The sequence below is a fragment of the Bos mutus genome, chromosome 15 (genome assembly GCF_027580195.1).
Source record: "Bos mutus isolate GX-2022 chromosome 15, NWIPB_WYAK_1.1, whole genome shotgun sequence".
Taxonomy (NCBI): domain Eukaryota; kingdom Metazoa; phylum Chordata; class Mammalia; order Artiodactyla; family Bovidae; genus Bos; species Bos mutus.
Window position 1 is genome coordinate 948,115 of NC_091631.1, and position 27,071 is coordinate 975,185.

Genomic DNA, 27,071 nt, shown 5'->3' on the forward strand with positions numbered 1-27,071 from the left:
CTCATGGTGAGAGTGGCTCCAAACCGTTACACGTCGGTGAATTTAACTGCATCCTAAGAAGCGGGAGCCACGAGATACGTGACACTGACCCCACAGGCAGGGAACAGAGCCGTCCGTCCCTGGGCAAGCTGGCCCAGAACAAAACAGGCTGTCAAGCTCAGCGCCGTGAGGGACTCGAGTTTTCCTGCTGGTATTATTTTTGCTGTCCCTTCATTGCTTTTGTTGTTCCTCAGCAAAAAAAAAAAGTCAACATTTTTGGAAAAACTCACACAGAAGAAAAAGCAAAAATGGGAAAACACAAAAATCTCCGTTATACCTAAATTTTCGCCATAAACTGGGGGAAAGACCCCATGTTTTCAGTGTCACCAGTGAAACACCGATAGTTTCTATCAGAAGAGTGTTTTAAGGCATCACCATTAAGAACCCGTGTCACTAATGAAAAATAACGATGATGATCCCAAGGCCGGAGGGAGCAGGTACGTTACAGAGCACTTCAAACCTCACGTTACTTGGACATGACTTCCAGGCCAGAGTAACCAGTGGGAGTAACGAGGCTGCAACCGCCCCAAGTGTCAGCATCCCGGTGCCTTCCGCGATCGGGATACTGGGAGTCTGGGACTCCACTACGCCAATTCCCGATGCTTCTCCCTCCCCACTCAACCCCCGCGGCTTTCTCAGAGCCCCCCCGCCCTCCTCAGGAAGCCCCCTCCCTGCCCCCACAGTACCCAGTGCCTCACCTGGTTCTCCACCAACATGGCGATGTCCATGAACATGTCGTGAAGCTCCTTGATGCTGCTCTCCAGCCTCACGATGTCCTTGTGCCGGCCCTCGATCTCACTGAGGGCTTGCTTGGAAATCTGAGAGTCGATGATCTATGGCGGGCCGCAGAGAAATGGACCATCGGCCCCCAGGCCCACCACAGCCCCCCGGGGACCCCTGCAGGACTCCCACCCCCCAACCCCACACCATCACTCACCCCAGAGGTGAAGATGGCAGGGTTCCCACTCTCCAGCATCTCCTCCAGCTCCTCGTCGGTGGTCTTTTTGCCGGCTTTATAACAAAAGGAGAGCGTCAGATACAAGATCAAAGCTCATCATTTCAAAAGTTTCCTGAAAACGGCCGTGTTCAGTCGCTCAGTTGTGTCCAACTCTTTGCAACCCTGTGGACTGTAGCCCACCAGGCTTCTGCCCGTGGGACTTTCCAGGCAAAAATATTGGAGTGGGTTTCCATTTCCTCCTCCAGTGGGTCTCCCCAACCCAGGGATCGAACCCACGCCTCCTGTGTTTCCTGCATTGGCAGACAATTCTTTATCACTGAACCATCTGGAAATCCCAGTGGGAGCACAGTAAGTTTCACTCTAAAGCCGTGGCCTTTATAAGTCTGCTCGCCTTTCTCCGATGTCTCCCCTAACCCAATCCAGCCTCAACGTTATCAGCAATTACCCTCCTGAAGTCCACGTCTGATTATATTCCTTTCCAGCTCGGAACGTCTCCCGGCCCCCTTCAGTCTGCCATGGGGTCCAAAGTCCTCAGGACAACGGGCCAGTTCCCAGGTGAGCCCTCCCTCCAACCGTCTTACCCCCACCCTGCTCCGCCCAAGCGCGCCCTGTCCCCAGGCCCTGGCCGGCCTGCCCTCCCTGCCTGTGACCGAGTTCATTCAGTTCTCAGAGCATGTTCCGCGCTGCGGGGCCCTGATTGCTACTGATTCCTAAAGTTACTGACTCCTAAAGTTACTGATTCCTAAAGGGCGAGGCTGTATTAACTCCTTTACACAAACGGGGCAACCTGCACCATTCTCTGCTGTCAAACAGGCAGCAAAGATGCCATGAGCCCCAGGAAGCAGGGCTGTGTAGCAGGTATTTCCCTCCATGGATGCGGAAATGCTGGTTCCCATGGCAACCAACGCTTGGACCTGGTAGCACAGAGCCACCCTTTTCAGCCTAAGACACGACATCCAGGCGGCGGCAGTGCCGTGAGCCCCGTCCTCGGCTGGGGCGCAAAAGGGAAGGCAGAAGCCACCCGGAGGCCCCGTCTCCCTGGGCTTGACGACCGGACAGACCACCGCCCGACAGGCCAGGAGTGGGGCACAGAACGCGCTGCAAACACGCACTGATCTCGAGCTGCCGCTGGATCCGCCCTTTGCTGCGCTCACGAAAGTCCACCTGGGCCTCGTTGTACTTGGTCATCACCTCCACAAACTTCCGGGACAGGACGGAGTGCTGCGGGGACAAGGTCAAGGCCGTGAGCCCCCAGGAGCGAGGGGCACAGGCTCAGTGCCCCGGCCCCAGCCTCGCCCACGGCAGCCCCGGACCCGGGACCGCGAGGCCAAGGGCAGCTCTTGGTGGGAAGGCAGACTTGTGCAGCCACTGGGAAACTGGAGATTTCGCAAAAAAAAACTAAAAATAGAGCTACAATTTGACCCAACATTTCCAATCCTGGGTGTGCGTGTATGTGTGTGTGTATGTGTGTATAAAATATGTGTACATATATATATATATGTATAAAAAAATACTAATTCAGAATGACACACGCACCCCAGTGTTCACAGCAGCATTATTCACAGCTGCCGCGAGACGGAAGCCCGCCAAGCGTCCATCAACAGAGGACTGGATAAAGACGATGCGAAACACACACGTACACATGCGTGCACAATGAAATACTACCCAGCAATTAAAGAGTGAAATCTTGCCATCTGTGACAACCTAGATGGGCACAGACGATATTATGCTAAGTGAAATAAGTCAGAGAAAGACAAATACTGTATAACATCACCTTATATATGGAATCTAAAAACTACAACAAACTATGAACATAACAGAGAGGAAGCAGACTCACAGATACAGAGAATAAACCAGTGGTGACCAATGGGAAGGTGGAGAGGGGACAGACGGGTGGGGGTCAGGGAGAGGGAGGTACAAAGGCCTGGGGTCAGAAAGGTTCGAGGATGCATTTTACAACAGGGGGAATATAGCCAAGATTGTGTAGTAACTGTAACTGGAAAGTAACCTTTCAAAATTGTAAAGAAATTAAAAAAAACAAACAAACCCAAAGACCAGGTACAAGACTCCGTGTTTTTGGCTTCCTAACTTTACACCACGGGGAAAGTCAGCTCACCTTTTCAAAGCATGTTTTCACTTATCTGTTAACCTGTCTTGCTGAACTCACAGAGTAATTGAGGCCAAAGGAGATACTCTGGGAATCCCAGAGGCCTTGCCCAACTCCCCTCCACATCCCAAGACCCTTGTGTTCTTACCCAAACTGATCGCCCAGCTTTTCCTGCTTCCAATCTTGCTTCTGACTCAATGCATTCCATCAACAGCCCTGGTGCCTAAACTCAAATCAATCATCGTTTTTATTCCTTGCCCACTTCTCAGCATCAAGACCCAACAAAGGTTTTTCCTTTGCCAAATCACCAATATCTACACTTTTTTTAAACCCACCATCACCAGGCAAATTCAGACCAAAATCATTGCAAAAACCCAATGGGAGACCCACGTGCCCCACGCTGAGCCAGTTTTCAAATGGCTACCAGATTACCTTCCTAACAGACTGCAACCAAAGTAAGTGCACACCAGCTAGCTGATCAGATCCAAATTCCTGAGACCGCAGTCACAGGCCCCTGGAACATGGCACTGGGCTCTCTACCAAAAACTCAACGCCCACTATCCTGTGACAAACTTTTGTCTCTAGACAGACTGTTCTCTTCATGTCTGCCCCTACCCACCCCACACCGCCCTACTCTACACACACCACTCCTGCCCGCAGGCCTCCAAGGGCAACTCTCCCTGAGCCTGCCCATGCCGACATCCTGCCCGTCCAGGGCCCAGCCTCCTCTGGGCACCTCAGTCCTTCCAGGCTCCTCCAATGCTGGGAGCACAAGGATCTGGTCCCGTCCTCCTGCCCGCTCTCCTGCGGGTCAAGTGTCACAGCCTCCTTGTGACACTGGCACGTCACGCCTGCTCTTCAGTGACAAGGGTCATATCTTTGACGACCGCCAAACAGCCTGACTCCAAGCTGGACAACTGACGCCCAACAGTCTCCAGAGAGAAGACTTCGGTTTCCTCTCCTGTAAACCAGGGAGGCTCACTACACCTTCGCCTGTGCTCTGGGAACCTCAGGCGCCTCCTGAGAGGACGGTGTGAGAGGGACCAGCCCTGGCCCCGACTTCGACCTGGGCAGCTCCCCTCTACCAGTTCTTCACATTGAGTTCCAAGTAAGGTCTGTTTGTTTTTAAAGATCCACAGCTAGAAAAGGGAACTCTCCTACACTGTTGGTGGGAATGTAAATTGGTGTCATTATGGAGAACAGGAGGGAGGTTCCTTAAAAAACTAAAAATAGAGCTACCATATGATCCGGCAATCCCCCTCCACAGATCCAGAAAAGATGAAAACTCTAATTAGAAAAGATACACAGACCCCAGTGTTCACCGCAGTACTACTCATAAGAGCCAAGAGATGGAAGCAATCTGTGTCCATCAACAGATGACTGGATAAAGAAGACGTGACACATGTATGCAATGGAATAAATGAAACACGGCCACTCACACAACACGGATGTACCCAGAGAGCATCTCACTTACACGCAGTAAGTCAAAGACAAACGTCATATAACATCACTGGTATTAAGTATGTGGAATCTAAAAACTAATACAAATGAATCTATTTACAAAACAGAGAGACAACAAACTTATAGTTACCAAAGAGGAGGTGGGGGAATAAACTACGAGTACGGGGTTAACAGACACACACTGCTATATATAAAACAGGGTTTACTGTATAGCACAAGGAACGATATTCAGTATTTAGTGATAACTTACAATGCAAAAGGATCTGAAAAAGCAACATACATATGCGTGTGTGTATATGTCATAACTGAATCACTTTGCTATATATCTGAAACTAACACCATATTGTAAATCAATTCTACTTCGATAAATACTTTTAAAAAATTAACAAGACTCCACAGCTAAGGGGAAAAAAAACTAAAGGATTGGGATAGATGGTTGTTAGGCCAAGAATCTCACCTGGGATTTCCGAATCCGAAGGTCTGCCGACGACTGCACCTCGTCTTCCTCAATGTGCCTCTCCATGCCTGGATGGGGGAGAAGGTTATTCCAGCAACGCAGCCCCTGCTCCCCTCCAGAAGCTCACTGTGCAATGCAGCCTCCTCTCGCAGACACACACACCAGCCCCGGAGACGAACAGCAGGCAGGTCCCGTCTCAAAAGCCGGCTCATGTCGGAGCCCCAGAACACTTCACTCCAGGCTCTCCCTCAGCCACGTCTCAGCGCGGCAGTACAAATCCCTGCCCTGCCACGCCCCGACGTGTCTCCCTGGAAAAGCCACATGCCCTCAGCGCTCCTGTTCTCCGCTCTGTAAAATGGGTGCACTGCAGGGCCCCCCTCGCAACGCCAACATGAAAATCAAACACAAACATGCAGACGGCGGGCACAGGCTCACTGCCGGACTGGAAGCGGCCACCGAAAACCTCCACTCCACCCCCATGAAAACAGGCAGTACGGTCCGAAGCGGGCAAAGAAATGATACCTCAGGCTCAGCAACGCCGCTTTCTCTCCCTGACCAACGGCATGCACTCATTACCAAAGACAGTAAGTGGGGCAAGGATGCAGATGACAGCCACCGACCTAAGGAAGCTTCTGGGCTCCCAGCCGAACTGAATCTATGACAATGGCTTCCCAGAACACTGCCCTAACTGAGGGGGGGGGCGTGAGGGAGGTGGTACACGTGGTCCCCAGGAGATGCCTGCAGACGAGTCTATCTGGCATCCTCACATCACTAACGTCACTGTTCACACGCACGCAGGTGCTGCGGGAGGAAGCGGGACCAGGACAAGGCGAGGGGCTGAGCTAAGGGGCCCGAGCCACCAGCCACCGGCTGACAGCAGGCTTCCGCGCCCGCCCACAAACTCCAATTCTCGCCTCACTCAATCAGACACAGTTCTGGGGTATCATCCGTCATGCCAGAGACAGAGCCCAGATCACGAGCAAAGACGCCACGCGCGACGTCACCCCCCTGAGGAAGCGCTCTGCTCCAGGAGGGGTGGACCCCAGACGTGGGACGGCTGGGGGGCTGGCTGCTCCCTTAGCCCCTTACTCTTCAGTTTGTTCCGGACATTGTTGGCCCTCTTCTTGATCTCGGTCGTGAGCTGCTCCAGGTCGTCCTTGGTTTCTGGGTAAACAAAGGCCAGCAGCATCAGTTAGAAGAGACTGAACGCTTTGTCAGCGACAACAATCAACGGAGGAGGTGTGGTGCTTTCTCAGGCGTCCAGGGCAGTACGTGTTCCCAGGGGCTCCCCAGACACCCGTCATCAGAACGCAGGGAGCTTAGTTTTTAAAGGCATTTTTCCAGGCACCCTGCCCTCGACCTACAGTGTAAAAACACCTCGTGGAAAAAAGGAGGGACTGGGGAAGCGTTTCAAGCAGAGAAAACAGCACAGGTGCGCCTTCCAGAAACCCAAAGCGGGGGCGGAGGTGAGGCATGCCAGCAGCAGCAAGAGTCCCCGCCAGCCACGAGAGGGGCTCGTTGGGAAGGAGACGAGAGTCTGGCCAAGTGGAGCCACAAAAAGCAGAGGTGATGGGGGCATCCCTGGGGTCCAGTGGCTAAGACTCTGCGTTCCCAATACAGGGGCCCGGGTTCCACCCCTGGTCAGGGAACCACATCCTACAGGCCCCAACTAAAGAGTCTGCATGCTGCAACACAGAGGGAAGATCCCGCGTGCTGCGTCAGAGAGCTGGCGCAGCCTAATAAACAGACGTTAACAGGGCAGTGTGAGCAGGAGAGGGTGAGGAGGGCGGGCGCTGACCCGGCAGGCACGCGAGTGTGAGGGAACACGCCCTCCGCTGCTGCTCTGAGGGGGACCCGAGGCCCAGCCGGGCCCAGCGGGTGTCTGAGCCCCGCGTGGCACTCACTTGGCTCGGGGATGGGCGCAGACAGGATGACACTGTAGAGCCTCTTCGCTTCCTCCACGTGCTCGGAGATCTTGTCAATGTTGACGCGCGTCTCCTCGATCTGTAAGTAGAGAGACCACAGCCTTGGCGTCAGGAGGGAGAGCCTGGCCGCAAACGAGGGGAAACGCTCAGCAGAGCTCCCCGCCCAGCGTCGGGGCTCGTGCAGGGAGGTGGTGACTCTGGGCAAGCCTTCTGAGGCCCAGCGGCCCCAGGGAGCGCCCGTCCACCATCCGCAGTCAGAGAAGGGCGCCGACAGCCATCCACGAGGCTCCGTCTTCACTGCTCCGCGAGGAGAAGACACTTGCCCACCTCGGACGGGGGTCCCGGCTGGAGTCAAGAAGAGCCAGGAAAAGCCCAGGAAGCGTCAGCGGGAAGGGTCAGGACACCGGGCAGGTCCTCAGCTGCTCCGGAAGCGGGAGCCACAGTGAGTGAGGAGGAGAGGCAGGGAGAAAGGAAAGAGGCAAACAGCGAAAGGGAGAGAACGAACCCGGAGAGTGAGAAACGGGAGGGGGGGGCGGAGGGAGAGAAAGGAGAGGAGAGGCGAGGAGCCCGAAGCGACGGCCGCGCTGGGGCCCGAGCCGCCCAGCGCCCAGTGCCCTGGACACGCCTCCTACCAGGACCGCCACAGACCACCAGGACCCAGGAGCTGAAGCCGGGAGCGTGTCCGCTCTGTTCTGGTGCTCCTGACTGTGCCAGGCGTGTATGGGAAAGTCCCGGGGGCCTCCCTGGAGGTCCAGCGGCTATGACTCCCTGCTCCCGGTGCGGGGGGCCTGGGTTCAACCCCTGGTCAGGGAACTAGAGCCCACGGCCTGAAACTAAGAGTCTCCACGCCACAGCTGAAGAAGCTCCCGCACGCTGCGGCTAAGACCCGGTGTAGCCAAATGAATAAGAAGAAAGCACTTGGAGGCGTGCCTTGACCCACATGGATTCCGCCACCCAGATGTGAAGTTCAGCCTCAGCTCCATCCTCACAGGCACCAGGTGCCCCTCCGGGGGTGGCTGCAACGTGCGGGGCACGGCTCGTTGGAAGAGGTCTCGAAGCCTCCACATCCACCTGCCTGCCCTCCACAGCAAGGGGCACGCCAACACGGCCACAGTCAACAAACAGAAACCTCATAACATACCACACAGGAGGGTCTTAGCCCCTGCAATGCAACGGAAAGACAACTCACGATGCAGCTTCCAGCAGCCCTTTCCTCCAGTGAATAACCCACTTCTTAAAAAAAAAAAAAAAGAAAACCTGATCACAGCTCTGCAACTGGTGAAGAAAGCAGGGGAAAGAAACTTGAGTTCTCTTTTTTATATTTACTCATATTTCTGGTTGCACTGGGTCTCTGTTGTGGTGTGCATGCTTCACACGGCGGTGGCGTCTCTTGCTGTGGCGCACCGGCTCCAGACGCAGGGGCGTTAGCAGCTGTGCGTGGGGCTCAGCAATTGCGGCGCTGGGTGCGAGGCGCAGGCTCAGGAGTCGTGGCGCACGGGTCAGCTGTGCCGCAGCACGTGGGGTCTCCCAGACCAGGGGTCAAGCCGGTGTCCAACCATCTCATCCTCTGTCGTCCCCTTCTCCTCCTGCCTTCAATCTTTCCCAGCATCAGGGTCTTTTCCAATGAGTCAGTTTTTCCCATCAGGTGGCCAAAGTATTGGAGTTTCAGCTTCAGCATCAGTCCTTCCAATGAACACCCAGGACTGTTCTCCTTTAGGATGGGCTGGTTTGATATCCTTGCAGTCCAAGGGACTCTCAAGAGTCTTCTCCAACACCACAGTTCAAAAGCATCAATTCTTTGGTGCTCAGCTTTCTTCACAGTCCAACTCTCACATCCATACATGACCACAGGAAAAACCATAGCCTTGACAAGACGGACCTTTGTTGGAAAAGTAATGTCTCTGCTTTTTAATATGCTGTCTAGGTTGGTCATAGCTTTTCTTCCAAGGAGCAAGTGTCTTTTAATTTCATGGCTGCAGTCACCATCTGCAGTGATTTTGGAGCCCCCCAAAATAAAGCCTGACACTGTTTCCACTATTTCCCCATCTATTTGCCATGAAGTGATGGGACCAGCTGCCATGGTCTTCGTTTTCTGAATGTTGAGCTTTAAGCCAACTTTTCTCTCTCCTCTTTCACTTTCATCAAGAGGCTCTTCAGTTGTTCTTCACCATAAGGGTGCCATAAGGGTGGTGTCATCTGCACTCCTGAGGTTATCGATATTTCTCCCTGCAATCTTGATTCCAGCTTGTGCTTCATCCAGTCCAGCACAAACAGAAACTTGTGCGACCAGGACCCAGGTGAAAGGAGCAGTGACCCCACAAGAGACTGACCCAGACTTGCCTGTGAGTGTCCAGGAGGCTCTGGGGAGGCGTGGGTCGGCGGTGGCCTGCTACAGGGTTGGGGGCACTGAGTGTAGCAGTGCATGCATGGGACCTTTTGACAGAGGTCCCCACTGTCCTCATTACCTCCAACATAGCTTGGCCCCAGGTCAGATAACAGGGAGGGAAACAGCCTCGCCCATCAACAGAAAATTGGGTTAAAGATTTACTGAGCACGGCCCCGCCCATCAGAACAAGACCCAGTTTCCCCCTGGTCTTCTCCCATCAGGAAGCTTCTATAAGCCTCTTATCCTTCTCCATCAGAGGGCAGACAGAATGAAAACCATAATCACAGAAAACTGACCAATCTGATCACACGGACCACAGCCTTGTCTAACTCAATGAAACTATGAGCCATGGCATGTAGGGCCACCCAAGACGGCCGTGTCATGGTGGAGAGGTCTGACAGGATGTGGTCCACTGGAGAAGGGAATGGCAAACCACTTCAGTATTCTTGCCTTGAGAACCCCATGAACAGTGTGAAAAGGCAAAAAGATAGGACACTGAAAGAGGAACTCCCCAGGTCGGTAGGTGCCCAATATGCTACTGGAGATCAGTGGAGAAATAACTCCAGAAAGAGTGAAGGGATGGAGCCAAAGCAAAAACAATATCCAGTTGTGGATGTGACGGGTGATGGAAGCAAAGCCCGATGCTGTAAAGAGCAATATTGCATAGGAACCTGGAATGTTAGGTCCATGAATCAAGGTAAATTGAAGTGGTCAAGCAGGAGATGGCAAGAGTGAACACTGACATTTTAAGAATCAGCGAACTAAGATGGACTGGAATGGGTGAATTTAACTCAGACGACCATTATATCTACTACTGTGGGCAGGAATCCCTTAGAAGAAATGGAGTAGCCATCGTGGTCAACAAAAGAGTCCGATACGCAGCACTTGGATGCAATCTCAAAAACGACAGAATGATCTCTGTTCATTTCCAAGGCAAACCATTCAATATCTCGGTAACCCAAGCCTATGCCCGTATGTGCAATCTAAAAACTGGTATAGATGAAACTATTTGCAGGGCAGGAACAGAGACAGACACAGAATGGACAGGTGGACACAGCGGGGTCGGAGAGGGCGAGATGAACTGGGAAAGCAGCACTGACGAGGATGCACGACACGTGTGACGCGGACAGCGGGTGGGAACCTGCTGCACCGCACGGGGCCAGCCCGATGCTCCGTGACGGCCGAGAGGGCTGGGCTGAGGCGTGGGTGGGAGGGAGGTCCAGCAGGCGGGGCCATGCGGACCCAGATAGCTGGTCACTGTGTGTACAGCAGGAACTAACACAACATCATAAAGCAATTACACTCCGACTTTTAGAAAAGAAGTCAAAAGCCTAACGTTTTGATGACTCCTAAGGATTGGATGACTCGAAAAGTACCTCCTGGAATATTATTACTCCATAACGTGAAGAGCATCCTGACTCAAAGTCTGCTCAGTGGTAGGAAGACAAGGTAGGAAGTTGCTGGTAGGGTGAGACCGTTGGACCCCAAGCCCAGAGTCGCTCTAGACATGACTAGACGGCCCAGCGGACGGGAGAACTGGACCCAGGCTCCGTCCCCAGCCTGTCTGCAGAGCTTTCCAGGTCAGGGGCCTCCACTGCTGCCTCCCCTCATCCTGCACCCACAGAAGCTGCCCCTCCCTCTGTCCTCATAGCCTGCCCATCTGGAGCTGCTTCAGGGACTCTGACTGAGTAATCCAGCGATTTAGTCAGCTCACCAAGGAACTGCAGAACACCTTCAGGACTTCAGGATGGGCAACTGGCCAATCACAGAGCTTTTTTGTTCCTTCTAACTTTGTGTCTGTGTTTTCCTGGAAGCGTTACTTCTTCTCAAAGGTGACTTTCTGAGTACTTCAGGGTAGCAGGTACATGCCGTTAACTTCCTTTTTGTGCGTTTGCCAGATAACCAAAGACTGGGAAGGGCAGGGCGAGCAGGAAATCTAAGTGCTGAATCGAAGCATTCAGTGCTGTTTATCTGTGTGTTCAGGTTGTTTTAAAGAGACTGACATTACCCCGCACAATAATGTATTTAAGAACTAAACCTGATTTAACTCACACCTGTCCCATAAACAAGGCTCTTTGCTGGATGGCTGTGACGTCACCATCGCTACCCTTTTTATGCACAAGAACACTGCAGCTCAACGCAACCGAGGATGTCAGTCAAGGCCGTAACGGCAGGAAGAGGTAAAAGCGAGGTCTGAACCCGCATCTCTTAGATCCAAACCCCATCTCCTGGACCGGGTGAAGGCGCAAGAACCGCCTCCCTGGCTCACCTTCTCCCAGGTCCATGTGCGTCCAGCCTGTGTCAGGTGGAGGGGTGGAATCCACTCACCATTCCGTGAGACCGGCTCAGGGACCTCTGACTGGTGTCATGGGCCCTCTTTTCTCTAACCAAAACTCCCTGGAAGGACCTTTTCTCCAAGGAGTGCTCAAGAAATGCTGCTGACTGAAGGAACCAATCCAAACGTTTTTCTTTTTTTAATCACCATGCTAAATTTGCAGCTAAAACATCCTCAATGCCTATTTATTGTATTGGTAAGACTCTGGTAAGACTCCCAATGCAGGGGACCCAGGTTCGACCCCTGCTTGGGGACCCAGATTGCACATGCCACAAACAAGAGTTCACGTGCCACAGCTAAGACCTGGCATGGCCAAATAAATAAAAATAAATACTGTTTTAAATGCGCTTTTCAATGATTTGTCAGGAATGGGGCGATGTGGATAGCACAGTTTAAGACATAAGTTAGGATCAGACCAGGTGCACATTCTGGCTCCACCCTTAGCAGTCAGTGACCGTGAACAAGCCGCTTACCCTCCGAGCCCCAGTCCTCTCACCTGTGAACAAGGATTATCCTATTTCCCACCTCCCGGAGTTGGTGTGAGCGTTACGCGAGGTAAGACATGGCGCACTACGTGCTCAGAAACACCGGGCGGTGCTGCCGACAAAGACGAGGGCAGCCAGCAGTCACTGCACTGGTACTGCCTGCCAGGCACTCCGCTGAGCCTTTCCAAGCAGGTCTCCAAGCCTCACGGCAATCCCGACGTTAACAAAATGCTCTGTGATGTCCACAAAGGACAGCAAGTTAACTGCTCTTCACATTGGGTATCTGCTCACGGAACTAACCGTAATAACCACAGTATACGGGCCGCTGTCTGTATCCTCAGGTTCTGTGTGTATGGATTCAACGCAAAAATACTCAAGGGGAAAAACTATTCCAGAAAGTTCCAAAAAGCAAAACTCAAATTTGCCAACTATTTGACAACTATTTACATAGCATTTACATGGTACCAGGCATTCAGAAAACTAAGATCATGGCATCTGGTCCCATCACTTCATGGGAAATAGATGGGGAAACAGTGGAAACAGTGTCAGACTTTATTTTTGGGGGCTCCAAAATCACTGCAGATGGTGATTGCAGCCATGAAATTAAAAGATGCTTACTCCTTGGAAGGAAAGTTATGACCAACCTAGATAGCATATTCAAAAGCAGAGACATTACTTTGCCAACAAAGGTCTGTCTAGTCAAGGCTATGGTTTTTCCTGTGGTCATGTATGGATGTGAGAGCTGGACTATGAAGAAAGCTGAGCACCAAAGAATTGATGCTTTTGAACTATGGTGTTGGAGAAGACTCTTGAGAGTCCCTTGGACTGCAAGGAGATCCAACCAGTCCATCCTAAAGGAGATCAGTCCTGGGTGTTCATTGAAAGGACTGATGCTAAAGCTGAAACTCCAGTACTTTGGCCACCTCATGGGAAGAGGTGACTCATTTGAAAAGACTCTGATGCTAGGAGGTATTAGGGGCAGGAGGAGAAGGGGACGACAGAGGATGAGATGGTTGGATGGCATCACCAACTCGATGGACATGGGTTTGAGTGAACTCCGGGAGTTGGTGATGGACAGGGAGGCCTGGCGTGCAGCGATTCATGGGGTCGCAAAGAGTCGGACACAACTGAGCAACTGGACTGAATTGAACTGAGGCATCATAAGTAATCTAGAGATGATTTAAAGTGATTTAAGGTAGTCAGCTATGTGTAGATTATATGCAAATACTACACCACTTTATGTAAGAGACTTGAGCACCCAGGGGTTTGGTATCCAGCGGGGTCCTGGACCCAACCCCTCTCTACCCAGAAGGACTGTACTAATCACCACCATCTGACTAAAAGGAGGGAGCTATTTTCACGACATGGATGGCCTCTTCCCAGTAGATCTAATTAGCCAGTGGACTCTAATCTAAAAGCAGAGAAAGGACTACTCTGGAGACTGGCAGATACTGCGGGGTAGGGTGTAAGGCTTTGTCTTACCTAGGGGACTCGGACAGTAAAGAATCCACCTGCAATGCAGGAGACCTGGGTTCAAACCCTGGATCAGGAATATTTCCCTGGAGAAGGGAATGGCAATCCACTCCAGTGTTCTTGCCTAGGAAATCCCATGGACAGAGGAGCCTGGAAGGCTACAGTCCATGAGGCTGCAAAGAATCAGACACGAGTAAACTACCACCACCACCCATCATACTGCTAAGTTAGGTGTTAAATCTTTCATATTTATTTACTGAAATTTATTACATGCCACCTTTTTAAGGCAACAAAAGTAATAGGATTGTAAGGGTCAAATAATTATTCTTCCTCTGTCAATGCATACACCTTTCTTCAAAAATCATATAATCCCCAAAAGTCTTTGTATTAGAAGGCAAGTCCTCTGATTTGTTTGCTTCTTTGCTTTGGGAAGCAAACAAGCATTGACAGGGAAGGACAGAGAAAGGTCTCAGTCAGCCAAGCATCAGAAGTCAAGTCCCTCAGGGGGTTTTACCAAGACTGTGAGTGGTGTTTCAACTCTCCGTTTATGAATGAAAAGAGACGCATGATCTCAGAGCTATGCTGACCTGTGACAACTAGTATTCTCGGTCAAATCAGTTAAGTGTATTTGGGCTTTGTGCTGCCCAAAACATGGTCAAGAAAATAGAAATCTATCGAGTTATTTTAACTGAAGTATCAAAATACAGGGAATTCTTGACAGAAATGAGCTGAGGGATGTGCCTGGGGGCCAGTGTTTAAGACTCCACCACCAATGCAGAGGACATGGGTTTGATCCCTGGTCAGAGAAGTGAGGTCCCACAGGCCACAAGGCAAGTAAGCCCGCACACTACAACTCCTGAGCCCGTGTGCTCTGGAGTCCTCACACCGCAAGAGAAGCCCACGCAACACAACCAGAGAAAGCCCATGCCCGCATCAAAGACCCAGGGCAGCCAGAGAGAGAGAGGTGCAAGAGCTGAGAAGCCAGAGGACAGCGAGGCATCCTGGAAACAGGCACCAGCCGGTTGCAGGGACAAAGAAGGCAGGCATGGTCCCCAGGGCCCCTCTGGTGGAGCCAGGCCTTGGTGGCCGACCAGCAGAACGGGGACCACAGAGGCAGGGCTGATGGAGTGAAAGCTGAGGTCACGGAGGAGATATGTCTGGGAGGAAAACCATGGCCTCATTCCCACCACCTTTAATCTTCTGAGGTGCCTCCCCTGGGTCAGACACAGCAAAATCCAGTAAGGGACCTGGGGCAAGGGGTCCCTTGCAATACAGAGCAGAGCACGGGAAGGGCGATAAATGAAGCCAGGAGCAAACAGGCAAATGACCAAAAAGGGCTTCCTGCCTGCGTATCGAGCCCAGAAACACAGAACCTTCCAGCCCAACTAGGCATCTGAAGGTGCTACTTCAGGCATGAGGTGAAGAGTGTTTAGCCTCCTAGATCTGACTTAACACCTAGATTTCCAAGTTACACCCACTTTGAGGATCTTCGTTTTAACAAAAGTCACAAGACTGCACGCCTCCTAGCTTCTCTAACCGGCCACAGCTCCACTGGTCTTGTTCCCTAGTCCACATGGATCCGCATCACTGCGCTAAGCACGTGGTGGCCCTCGGTAGAAGTTTGTTCAATGAATAAAGAAATGAATACATGTAACTCTGGAGACAAGCTTGCTCCATAAGCCACTGCGAAACTGACACCCCCCTTTTTAAGCACATCCAAGAAAGAAAAGTTTATGACAGCATTCTCGGCAATAAGTTCATTCCTCTCGTTAGCAGAAGTTACACGTCAGAAAGGGTTCCATGAAAAAATAACTGTTAAGACAGGCAACTTAACCAGGTTTCTTCACTGTAGGGCTCCTCAGAACCTCTAACAAGTTCATGTCATTTCCAGTCTCCATGGGAGGAAAAGAGTATGATGTGTTTCTCAAACCTAATTGAAGTCTTTGGGCATCTCACACCGCAATCCAACAGGCATCCCCACCTGGCCCCGCCCTCCCGTGTTAACAGAACTCATTCCCCACCTGGCCCCGCCCTCCCGTGTTAACAGAACTGATTTTCTTTGGGCAGAGGGGTTGCCAGGTCTAGAGGCTGGATCGTGACTGGTTCTGTGGTAATCCAGTGGTAATCCGGACAATCCTGCCCCTTAGCCGTCTCTCACTTTTCTGATCTCCACTCTAAGCGAAGGGTGGCCGTGACCATGGGATCCGTCGCCAGCCAAAGGGCCACAAGGAAGGGCAGCATGAAGGATCTGGGTAGTTTTCCTCCCTGAGAAGAGGATTTCCGAGCTGTTCTCACGGCCTGGTGTGTGTGTTCAGTCACTCGGTCGTGTTCGACTCTTTGCAACCCTATAGACTGTAGCCCACCAGGTTCCTCCGTTCGTGGGGGTCCCCAGGCAACAGTGCTGGAGGGGGTCGCCATGTCCTCCTCCAGGGCATCTTCCCGACCCAGCGATCAATCCCAGCCTCCTGTGAAGAGATGCTGGTGTAGGGTGATGCCACATGGAGCTGTGACTCTGGTGGTTTTGAAACATGGTGGTTAAGGATCTGCCTTCTAACGCTGAGGACATGGGTTTGATCCCTGGTCGGGGAACTAAGATCCCACATGCCACAAGGAAACTCAGCCTATTGTGCTACAACTACTGAGAAGTCTGCACATCATGACGAAGAGCCCACGCGCTGCAGTGAAGGGCTCTGCGTGCGGCAGCGAAGACCCAGTGCAGCCAAATAAAGAGAATAATAATGAAGAGCCCACACACTGCAGTGAAGGGCTCTGTGCGCAGCAGCGAAGACACAGTGCAGCCAAATAAAGAGAATAATAAGTGGTGGACCACATGGTCATGGCACAAACCCTTCCATCTCCTCATTGAGAGGGCTATCTGTGTAGTCCTCTCTTGAGTCAGGCAGGCTTATGACTGCTTCAGCATCAGCGCACAGTACAAATGATGGGCGGTGTGACTTCCACAGCTGCCAGGCCTGCCTTGGAGCCCTGAGCCGCCCCCCAAACCAATGACCCTGAGTCCATCGTGCTGAGAAGCCCAAGCCACAGAAAGAGGTGAAATACAGGTCTCCTCTGAGACACCCTGGTGTCTCCTTCAGGCACCAGACGCCTGAGTTAAAAGCCTCTGAGATTCCAGACTCTGGCTAGTCAAGACCCCAGAAACTGTGCAGCAGAAATACGCCACCTCTGGGAGTTCCCGGTGGTCTAGTGGTTGAGGCTCAGTGCTTTCACTGCCGGGGCCCAGGTTCAATCCCTGGTCAGGGAACCGAGATCCATAAGCCACACAGCAGGGCCAAAGAGAAAAAAAAAACAAAAACCTCCAGTGGGCCCTTGTCTGAACCCTAAATCCCTAATCCACAGAATCCATCAGTATTACAGAAAGGTTACTCTACCCCACTAACTGCTAGAGTTATTTATTATATAAGCAGATACAATCAGAACAGACACCATCTCTCAGGTAGGTCCTGTTTTCTCTAAAACTTTGTACTCTCTGCCAGCTGAACAAAAAGACGAAGGCAAATATGCAGACAACTGCAAATTAGACAAAAATCTGAGGTTTATCATTTGCTAGACCCTGGCTTAATCAGCCTGTGAGGCCTCAACACCCAGGGGTCAATTCTTTTCTGTAGTAACTGGGAGGCGAGAGAAATCATTTGAGTTTCACAGGGCAAAGTACATTTTGAAAACCTCCTGGTCTTGTGACAGCATCTGTACCTTGCAAGTGCCTCCCTGACCATCTGTGATTCACACCGTCAGGCCTTGCAAATAACCACGGGTGACTTATTTGCTGGAAGCAGTCCAAAAGTCCAAAAGATAAAAGTCTTGTGTACTTTTTATCACAAGAGCACACTCACAAGCAAGCTACTCTGCTCCATCCTGCAGAAGGCACTGGGTGTGTTCCTCAGACACGCGAAGAGGGAAACCTTTTCATTTCCCCAAACCCCCATTATCTGGAATGCACTTTAATCCACCTTCGAGGATATTTCCAGACCACGTTCTCTAAAGTAGACTTTGTGATATATATATATGCATGCATGCTAAGTCGCTTCAGTCTTGTCCAACTCTGTGCGACCCTATGGACAGCAGCCCACCAGGCTCCTCTGTCCACAGGATTCTCTAGGCAAGAATACTGGAGTGGGTGGCCATTTCCTTCCTACATATATAACGTGTGTATATATATACACATTAACAAATATACTGGGGAACAGAATGGTGAGAAAACTTAAATTTACTGAAGACAAACTTACCGTAGGTCACAAACTGTGCAGGAATATCCATTACTTTCTCATTTTATAACAACCAGCAGGAAATACTGCTGGTTATTATGAATATAATAATCAAAAACCTTTGATTATTATACAGTCAAAATCAAAGTTACTATAAAAATCAAAATCACTGTGGATGGTGACTGCAGCCATGAAGATGCTTGCTCCTTGGAAGGAAAGCTATGACCAACCTAGACAGCATATTAAAAAGCAGAGACGTTACTTTGCCAACATAGATCAGTTTAGTCGAAGCTATGGTTTTTCCAGTAGTCATGTACAGATGTGAGAGTTGGACTACAAAGAAAGCTAAGCGCTGAAGAATTGATGCATTTGCATTGTGGTGTTGGAGAAGACTCTTCAGAGTCCCTTGGACTGCAAGGAGATCCAACCGGTCCATCCTAATGGAAATCAGTCCTGAATATTCATTGGAAGGACTGATGCTGAAGCTGAAGCTCCAAAACTTTGGCCATCTGATGCGAAGAACTGACTCACTGGAAAAGACCTGATGCTGGGAAAGATTGAAGGCGGGAGGAAAAGGGGACAATAGAGGATGAGATGGTTGGATGGCATCACCAACTCAGCGGACATGAGTCTGAGCAAACTCAGAGAGCAGTGGAGGACAGAAGAGCTGGCGTGCTGCGGTCCTTGGGGTCACAGGGTCAGATAGCACTTAGTGACCCAAGAGCAACACTGCTAGGCCTGTTCCAGAGGAAAGCGGGATTGAGAGCAGTCACACAACTTTTCCAAAGCTACACCACTGTCATGAGCAGAGCTGAGATGCAGACCAAGACCTGTGCACCGGCTCCCTCCTGTCTCTGCCCAGAGACACAGCCTCCAACACGGACCCTCTCTGCGCCCTATTAGATGTGAAGGGATGGAATTAACCTTTACCGAGCTCCCTTGTGAGCACTTCCTGAGTCTTGGCTCCTTTCACCCCCAACTTATCAGGAGATGAATATTTTTCTCCCCACTTCACAGCTAAACCCACAGAAACTTAGAGAGGTTAAGACACGTGCCGATAGCAGAGCATCTAAACAGACGTTTCTCCAAAGAAGACAGACAGATGGCCAACGAGGCAGATGCAGAGATCTGCACCATCGCTAGTGACCAGAGACGTGCAATCAAAACCACAACGAAATATCATCTCATAGCAGCCAGAACGGCTGTCACCAAAAGCCCACAAATAAATGCTGGTAAGGATGTGGAGGGAAGGGAAGCCTCCTACACTGCTGGTGGGAATACAAATTGGTAAAGCCGCTATGGAGGACAGTATGGAAGTTCCTTAAAAAACTAAAAATAGAGCTAACGTATGACCCTGCAATCCCACTGCTGGACATACATGTGGAGAAGACGATTCGAAAGGATACATGTACCCCAGTGTCCACAGCAGCACTGTTTACAGCAGGCAAGACGCAGAAGCAACCTAGACGTCCATCACCAGAGGAATGGATAAAAAAGACGTGGTACGTGTACATGACGGAATATTACTCAGCCATGAAAAAGAATGAAAGACTCTGCAGCCACATGGATGGACCTGGAGAGTGTCACACTGAGTGAAGAAAGTCATACAGAGGAGGAGAAATATCGTATGACATCCCTTATATGTGGAATCTAAAAGGAAATGATACAAATGAATTGACTCACAAAACAGAAAGAGATTCACAGACTTTGGACCCAGCTTATGGTTGTCGGGAGAATGGGGGGAAGGGGTACTTAGGGAGTTTGGGATGGCCGTGTATACCCTGGTGTACAGATTTAAAACGATAACCAACAAGGACCTACTGCGCAGCACATAAAACTCCGCTCAATGTTACGTGGAGGCCTGGATCGGAGGGCAGTTTGGGGGAGAATGGTTACACGTATATGCGTGGTTGAGTCCCTTCGTTATTCCCCCAAAACCATCACAACATTGTTAATCAGCTATGAAAGTGAAGTGAAAGTTAGTCGTGCCCAACTCTTTGTGACCCCATGGACTGCAGCCTCTGTCCACAGAATTTGCAGGCCAGAATACTGGAGTGGGTACCCATTCCCTTCTCCAGGGAATCTTCCCAACCCAGGGATCGAACCCAAGTCTCCCACACTGCAGGCAGATTCTTCACCCTCTGAGCCACCAGGGAAGCCCATTAATTAGCTATACCCCAATACAAAACAAAATGTTGAAAAAAAGACACATGCCCAAGATCACACAGTGGCAGATAAGGAATTAAGTCCAAAAGAATCATGCTCTTCCCAGCCAAGCACGCTGTCCTCTTCTCTACCTTAAATATGATGGGGCCTTTTTTTTTTTTAATGATAGAAAAGCATTCAACAAAAAGAAAGCAAGAAGAAAAGCAGCAGCCCCAGAGACCTTGTTAAGTCTCCAAAAATAACTACCCTCCATCTGGCACTTTCCGGCTCAGATAATGCTTTCCAGATGTACGATCCTCACGTGATCTCAAGGGATCCTCGGGCCAGGCTTGAAAGGTAAGTTCTGCTGTTCCTGATTTCCAGAGCAGGAATTAAAGCCCAGCTGGGTTCAGGAACCGGCCCAAGGTTAACTGCTATTTAAAGGCTTGAGGGTACACTCAGACCTGGTCGTGGAAACCAAGGCCCAACCATCTGCCCACCTCCCAAGGAACACTGCCTCTCAGGTCCCCTCTTACTGGGTTCAGAGAAAAGGGAGGACACCGTTATTGTAGAAAGTCCTGATCTTAGGAAAGAAGTCAGTGTAACTGGTTCTCTGAGGCAAGACCAGGGCGATGAGCTGCAGTGACGTCACCCAGCTCCTCACGCCCACGCCCAGCGCTGAACTGGAAGAGCTCTTCCTTCCAGGGTCCACACAGAGAACACTGGACTCGTAAATAACTCGAGCATCGTCTGATCTCATTACGACTCCTGCAGCAAAGGGACGGGCCCACCCACGGGAAGGGTGGGGCGCAGTCCGGGCCAACTTCCCAGTCAGGTTTTGCACACGCTCACGCTCACCCTGAACCCGCTCTGACCCTCACAGATGGGTGGCCGGGCCATCGCGCCCCGCTCCACTGAGAGAGGAGCCAGAGGGTGCTTCCCCACACCCACAGCCTGGAGGCCGAGAGGAACCCACACCTGCGTGCAGAGAGAGCAGGACACCTCTTTAGATACAGCAATTAAAAGCCTAAATAAGGAAGCCACGGGATGGCGGCGGTGCAGCTGGAGCTGGAGCTGGAGCGCTTTGGTTTGGTCTGGGTGCAACACGTATAAACACGTGCTTATATGGCAGGCGCTACATGAACGTTTCAGAAACAGGAGCCGCTTAATCCTCCTAATAGTCCTTTGGGGAATAATATTATCGGTCCCAACGTACAGATAAAGAAAACAAGACTGTGAAGGAATGTTCATAAGAATGGCAGCTGTCAGAAGCAGGGCTGAGATTTTTTTTTATATGGGTCATTCATTTTTAAAGCCTTTATTGAATTTGTTCCAATATTGCTTCTGTTTCATGTTTTGGGTTTTTAGTCATGGGGCATGTGGGATCTTAGGTCCCCCCCGACTGGGGAGCGAACCCATCTCCACTGCGCCGGAAGGTAAAGTCTTAAGCACCACCGCCAGGGAAGGCCCCGGGCTGAGAGGCGAACCCGAGCTCCCCTGGCTCCAGCGCCTGCGTTTCTGTCCGTGACACACGCGCCCCTTCCCCAAGCTCTCCATCACTCACGTCTCCCACAGCACCTCCCAGCAGGACCCTCCACCTCAAAGGCCATGCGAATCTGTTCACACGGGCCACCCATTTCTGCCTCTGCTGAACTTCAAAAGACATTAACTGTTTGTCTGTGTGTCTTCTTTGGAGAAATGTCTATTTAGTTCTTTGGCCCATTTTTTGATTGGGTCATTTATTTTTCTGGAGTTGAACTGTAGGAGTTGCTTGTATATTTTTGAGATTAGTTGTTTGTCCGTTGCTTCATTTGCTATTATTTTCTCCCATTCTGAAGGCTGCCTTTTCACCTTGCTAATAGTTTCCTTTGTTGTGCAGAAGCTTTGCCTTATGATCCAGCAATCCCACTGCTGGGCATACACACTGAGGAAACCAGAAAGGAAAGAGACACGTGTACCCCGATGTTCATCGCAGCACTGTTTATAATAGCCAGGACATGGAAGCAACCTAGATGCCCATCAGCAGATGAATGGATAAGAAAGCAGTGGTACATATACACAATGGAGTATTACTCAGCCATTAAAAAGAATACATTTGAATCAGTTGTAATGAGATGGATGAAACTGGAACCTATTATACAGAGTGAAGTAAGCCAGAAAGAAAAACACCAATACAGTATACTAACACATATATATGGAATTTAGAAAGATGGTAACAATAACCCTGTGTACAAGACAGCAAAAGAGACAGTGATGTATAGATCAATCTTATGGACTCTGTGGGAGAGGGAGAGGATGGGGAGATTTGGGAGAATGGCATTGAGACATGTATAATATCATGTATGAAACGAGTCGCCAGTCCAGGTTCAATGCACGGTACTGGATGCTTGGGGCTGGTGCACTGGAACGACCCAGAGGGAGGGTATGGGGAGGGAGGAGGGAGGAGGGCACAGGATGGGGAACACATGTATACTTGTGGCGGATTCATTTCGATATTTGGCAAAACTAATACAATATTGTAAAGTTTACAAATTAAAAAAAAAAAAAAAACATAAACTGGCGGTTTCTTGGTTTGTGAGTTGTTACCAGAATTAAGTCAAAGAGATTGAATTTTTGGTAACAACAATTCAGATCTATCCCAATTACAGGCCTAAAAATGCCATGAAACGCTTTTTCTTCCCTTACGTTCATGGCTGGGTCCCCTGGCGTGGTTCCCTATTTAAATTCTCTTGTAGGCAAGAAAGGATACCATGAAAACGTCATCACCAGCGTAAGACTTTAACAGCGTCTCTTTGATGTGCATGGTTTACCTCCTGCTGGGTTTCTCAGTGAGAGTAGAAGCCCACGTCCTCCCCAGTAACGGGGACTCTCCTCGCAGCCTCTCGGCCTGGCTCCCCCCCAGCAGAAGACTGGCTTTCCTCTGCTGCCCCCAAAAGACCTACGGGCTTTACCGTTGCCTAAGGAAGCTATGGTTCCTTACGTCCATTCAGAAGAAACACACGGAAGGCACCCACCTCGGAGAAGAACTCGTCCATGAAAGCTGTGTTGTCAACAGCGATCTCGACCTCGTCGGTGTCGTCATCCTGCGTCAGCTGCTTCTGTGAGGGACGAAAAGGACGAGGTGAGACCAAAAGCCCCAGGAAACCCGAGAGCGCTGAGCACGCACCAAGCAGCGGGAGCCGCACCCGTGCGCGTCTCACACGAGACCTGCAGGTCTCGGAACGGCTCGCGATGCAGCAACCCGAGAGCACTGAACACGCATCAAGCACCGGGAGCCGCAGCAACCTCTCATACACTCTGAGTTCAAGTCCTAGCTCCCCAAAGAATGTATACATGGCTCAATCACACCAGACATTAATGCAACATTGTAAATCAACTACAGGGAGCTCAGCTGGTGAAGAATCCACCTGCACTGCAGGAGACCCTGGTTCGATTCCGGGGTCGGGACGATCCGCTGGAGAAGGGAAAGGCTACCCACTCCAATGTTGCGGCCTGGAGAATTCCATGGACTGTATCACAGAAAGTCAGACATGCCTGAGCGACTTCCAGTTAAACACAGAGAGAGAAAAAAAGAAAAACACCAATCAATCGACCGACCCCAGCTTTCCTCATCCATAAAGTGCTAATCATAACACCACTTGAATCACAGGTTTGTTTACAAAATGAGTGACATGATGGCTAGGAAACACTTGCACAGGGCCCGGCAGGCTGCAAGTGCGCAGTGAGCATCGTGTTCGGGGGTGGTGATGATGGTATTGGTGCTGTTATTGTAACTTATTCCAGTTGGAGACCCGAGAACAGAGAGGCCAAGACCACACAGCTAGTGCTGGAGACGAGATTCCAGCCCGTCGTCCTTCGGGTCTGGATCCCGTGTTTCTAACAATGTTCAGGCTTATGACCTACCCCACCAGGGATATATGTATTAGGACAGTCCCGATTCCTCCAAAGCACCAGCTTCAAATCCTCACGGTGGGAGCAAACCTTTTCCCGTTTTCAGCAACCACCCGTTGTAAAGGGAACGGCACCGCGAGAGCTCCGGGTCAGAGCTCGTGTTCATAGCAAACAGGAAGCCCTCCCGCAGGCTCCAGCACCCCCGCGACGCCGGCTTTCTGAATCTCATTCAACCACCGCTGCAGGACCACGAAGCGGCAGCGAGAGGAAGTGCCCCCATTCCCACCCACCAAAGGGCCCGAGCTGCTTCTGCGTTCTTCCCAGACGTCCCCCGACTGCTGCAGTCCACACAGCACCCCATCCCTAGGCACGGGGGAGAAGGGGTTGCAGGGGGTGGAGGCGGCGAGGGGGATGAACCTCGATACCGGCTCTCCACGCACTTCAGGGGCCCGTGGCCTCCTAAGCCAAGACATGCCACTCAACACAGGACTCCAGGAGCAAGCAAGGCCACCAGGGCCCCCGTTCCCTCCCCAGCTACCATCCCGGGAATGGTCTAGTCCTGATGGAGTTCCTGGAACTGCCCCTGAAATGTGGGGCTCTCCAGTCCTCTGGGGAGCCGCCTTTGACTACCGCCCCCATCATCTCAGGCTTCCCCGAGAGCTCGGTGGGTAAAGAATCCGCCTGCAATGAAAGAGACCTGGGTTCTATCCCTGGGTGGGGAAGATCCCCTGGAGGAGGAAACAGCAACCCAGTCCAGTATTCCTGGCTGAAAAACCCTGTGGACAGAGGAGCCTGGTGGGCTGCAGTCCCTGGGGTCGCAGAGAGGCAGACACAGGTGAGGACTGAGCGCCCCCCACCTCGTTCTCTGGCGTGGCTGCAGCCCTCAGCAACCCAAGGGTCACAGCCTCGTGCAAGGACTTGGACGTCGAGGACGCCACTCCGGCCCCGCGAGCACCTTCCTAACATTTCCCAGGATTAAAAGTCCCAAAGCCTAGTGGCCCTGTGCCCAGGAAGGATGTTTCCTACCTAGAAATCCCAGGCCCTTTCCTGAAACCAAATTCATTCCTTAAGAACTCAGTTAAGTACTGTTAGGTACTTAGATATTGTTTGATCAGGTACTGTCACCTCCTCAGTATTCTTTAAGATTTTGTGTTCAAGAAAAGGAAAATAAAAGAGGGGGAAAAGCCCCCAAAATGGTCTACGGGGAAAAAAAACGTCCCGAAGCCTAAGAGAGCACACGGGCCCCTAAGATCTGGCTCCCACTCACAACTCTTTTTTTTGTTTGTTTAATTGAAGGACAATTGTTTTACAGAATTTTCTTGTTTTCTGTGAACCCTCTGCATCAGCCAGCCACAGGCGCACATGTCTATCTTCTCTATGATGCGTCTGGGCCAGGCGCTTGGAACCCCTAACATGTTTCTGGACACACCATGCTTTCACTTTGCCGAACTGTCATCCAAGAACTTCTTCCTGAAATGCATTTGTCCAGCTGGCAAAATTTCATTGAGCCTTTAAAATTCAATCTCGAACAAACTTCTCTGTCTGCCTGATCTGACACTCCCCGACCCCAACCCCCTGCAACATTTAAAACCTCCCTGAGCTCCCAATCCATTCTGTGCAAACCCTCTTCAGTCCCACCCCGCCCATATTAATCACCCCTTCACCTACCGATCCTTCCCCACTGACCTGAACTCCCGGAGGGTCAGGGCTGCCTTGGGCTTCACCTGGAGACTTGGAGTATGTGCCTGCCCAGAACACCTTCCTTCAGGAAGGTACCTAACCTCCTCCACCTTCCCCATATGATGGGAAAGTTATCGGTGCCCACCTAGGCTCCCTGAGGATTCTGAATCATGAAATGAACAGAACCAAATCGCCCTCTAGCAACACGCAACAGAGACACTACCCTCATCTCCACCTTCCCAAACCCACTCCTCGGCTCAGAGCAAGCTCTACAGATCTTCCGCGGTCTTCTTCCAACAGTATTCTTGTAATACTGCTTTTTACTTGTTTAGCCAGAAGCTTCTGTCACTCGCAATTAAAATCTCTTGGACTTCTGGTGTCCAGTGGTTAAGACTCTGTGCTCCCAACACAGCGGGCACGAGTTCAGTCCCTGGTCAGAGAAGATCTTGCAGACCACATGGCAAGGCCAAAGAGAAAAAAAGTATGAAATGAAATGAAATTACCTGCGGTGGTAGTGGCTTAATGCTAAGTCGTGTCCAACTCTTGCAACCCCATGGACTGGGGCCCACCAGGCTCCTCTGTCCATGGGGTTCTCCAGGCAAGTATACTGGAGCCCGTTGCCATTGCCTCCTCCAGGGGATCTGCCCAACCCAGGGATCAACCCCTTGGCTCCTGCGTTGCAGGCAGATTCTTGACCGCTGAGCCACCAGGGAAGCCCTGAAACTACTTGCGCTTGTCATTAATTAACCTATTCGAATGTATACTGAGCGCACACCATATGCTGTAGATGTAATGAAAACTAAAATCAACTTAGTTTAATAACTAACTCCCACTGAGGCCAGTGGCCTGGATCCACCCAGCAGTTTCTAAAGCTTGAGATAAAATGCTGCTTTTACCAACTATCATCAATACCCGGGGATCTCAGCGGACTCCAGAGGGCTCTGTCTCCCAAGAAGGATCGCCAAGACCCTCGCTAGAAAAACAGGAACCCGACCTTCCCGCAGGAACGTGACTCAGCACACCCCTGTTGAGAGTCTGATAGAGACCCCCACTGGGGGGAAACAGCTCAGGTCTGTGAATACACACGTAACTCACACACAAGACACACGGGTGTGCCCACTCAGTTTCATTCAAACAGGCAAATGTGCTAAGGAAGTGAGGTGAGGCTGCATCATGGGATGGACTCAGAGAAGTTTCTGGAAGCTGGGAATGACTTCGTCCCGGAGCACTGGAGGCAGCCTGAGCCCTCTGTCATGATACGCACGAGAGCCATGCCCTTCGGACAGGGACTCCCCACCTGCCGGCTTTGAGCAGGCACCTCCAATGAGAGGATGCCCGAATTTGGGGAAAAAAGCAGCCTTGGGTCACCCAGAGCTGGGGTTCAAGGCCTTTCGTTATCACTGACCTGCTGTGAGGCCTGCAACAAGTTCTCTGACTGCTCTGAGTTTTTCTACTGCTAAGTGGTCACAACACCACAGACCCTGTGACTCTTAACAGGCTCACCTG

At 51.1% G+C, this 27,071-nt stretch overlaps 1 protein-coding gene across 4 annotated transcripts in view; it reads right to left on the minus strand.

Moving 5' to 3' along the window:
• Positions 1-27,071, minus strand: part of STX3 (syntaxin 3) — a 95,632-nt gene that overhangs the window by 54,237 nt on the left and 14,324 nt on the right. For all 4 annotated transcript variants that reach the window (XM_070383263.1, XM_070383262.1, XM_070383264.1 and 1 more), the window contains exons 2-8: positions 23,009-23,092; positions 6,927-7,026; positions 6,112-6,186; positions 5,023-5,090; positions 2,110-2,218; positions 977-1,050; positions 738-872 (exon numbers count right to left, since the gene is read on the minus strand). In XM_070383263.1, coding sequence (XP_070239364.1) covers positions 738-872; positions 977-1,050; positions 2,110-2,218; positions 5,023-5,090; positions 6,112-6,186; positions 6,927-7,026; positions 23,009-23,092 — 645 coding nt within the window. The remainder of the gene's footprint in view (positions 1-737; positions 873-976; positions 1,051-2,109; positions 2,219-5,022; positions 5,091-6,111; positions 6,187-6,926; positions 7,027-23,008; positions 23,093-27,071) is intronic.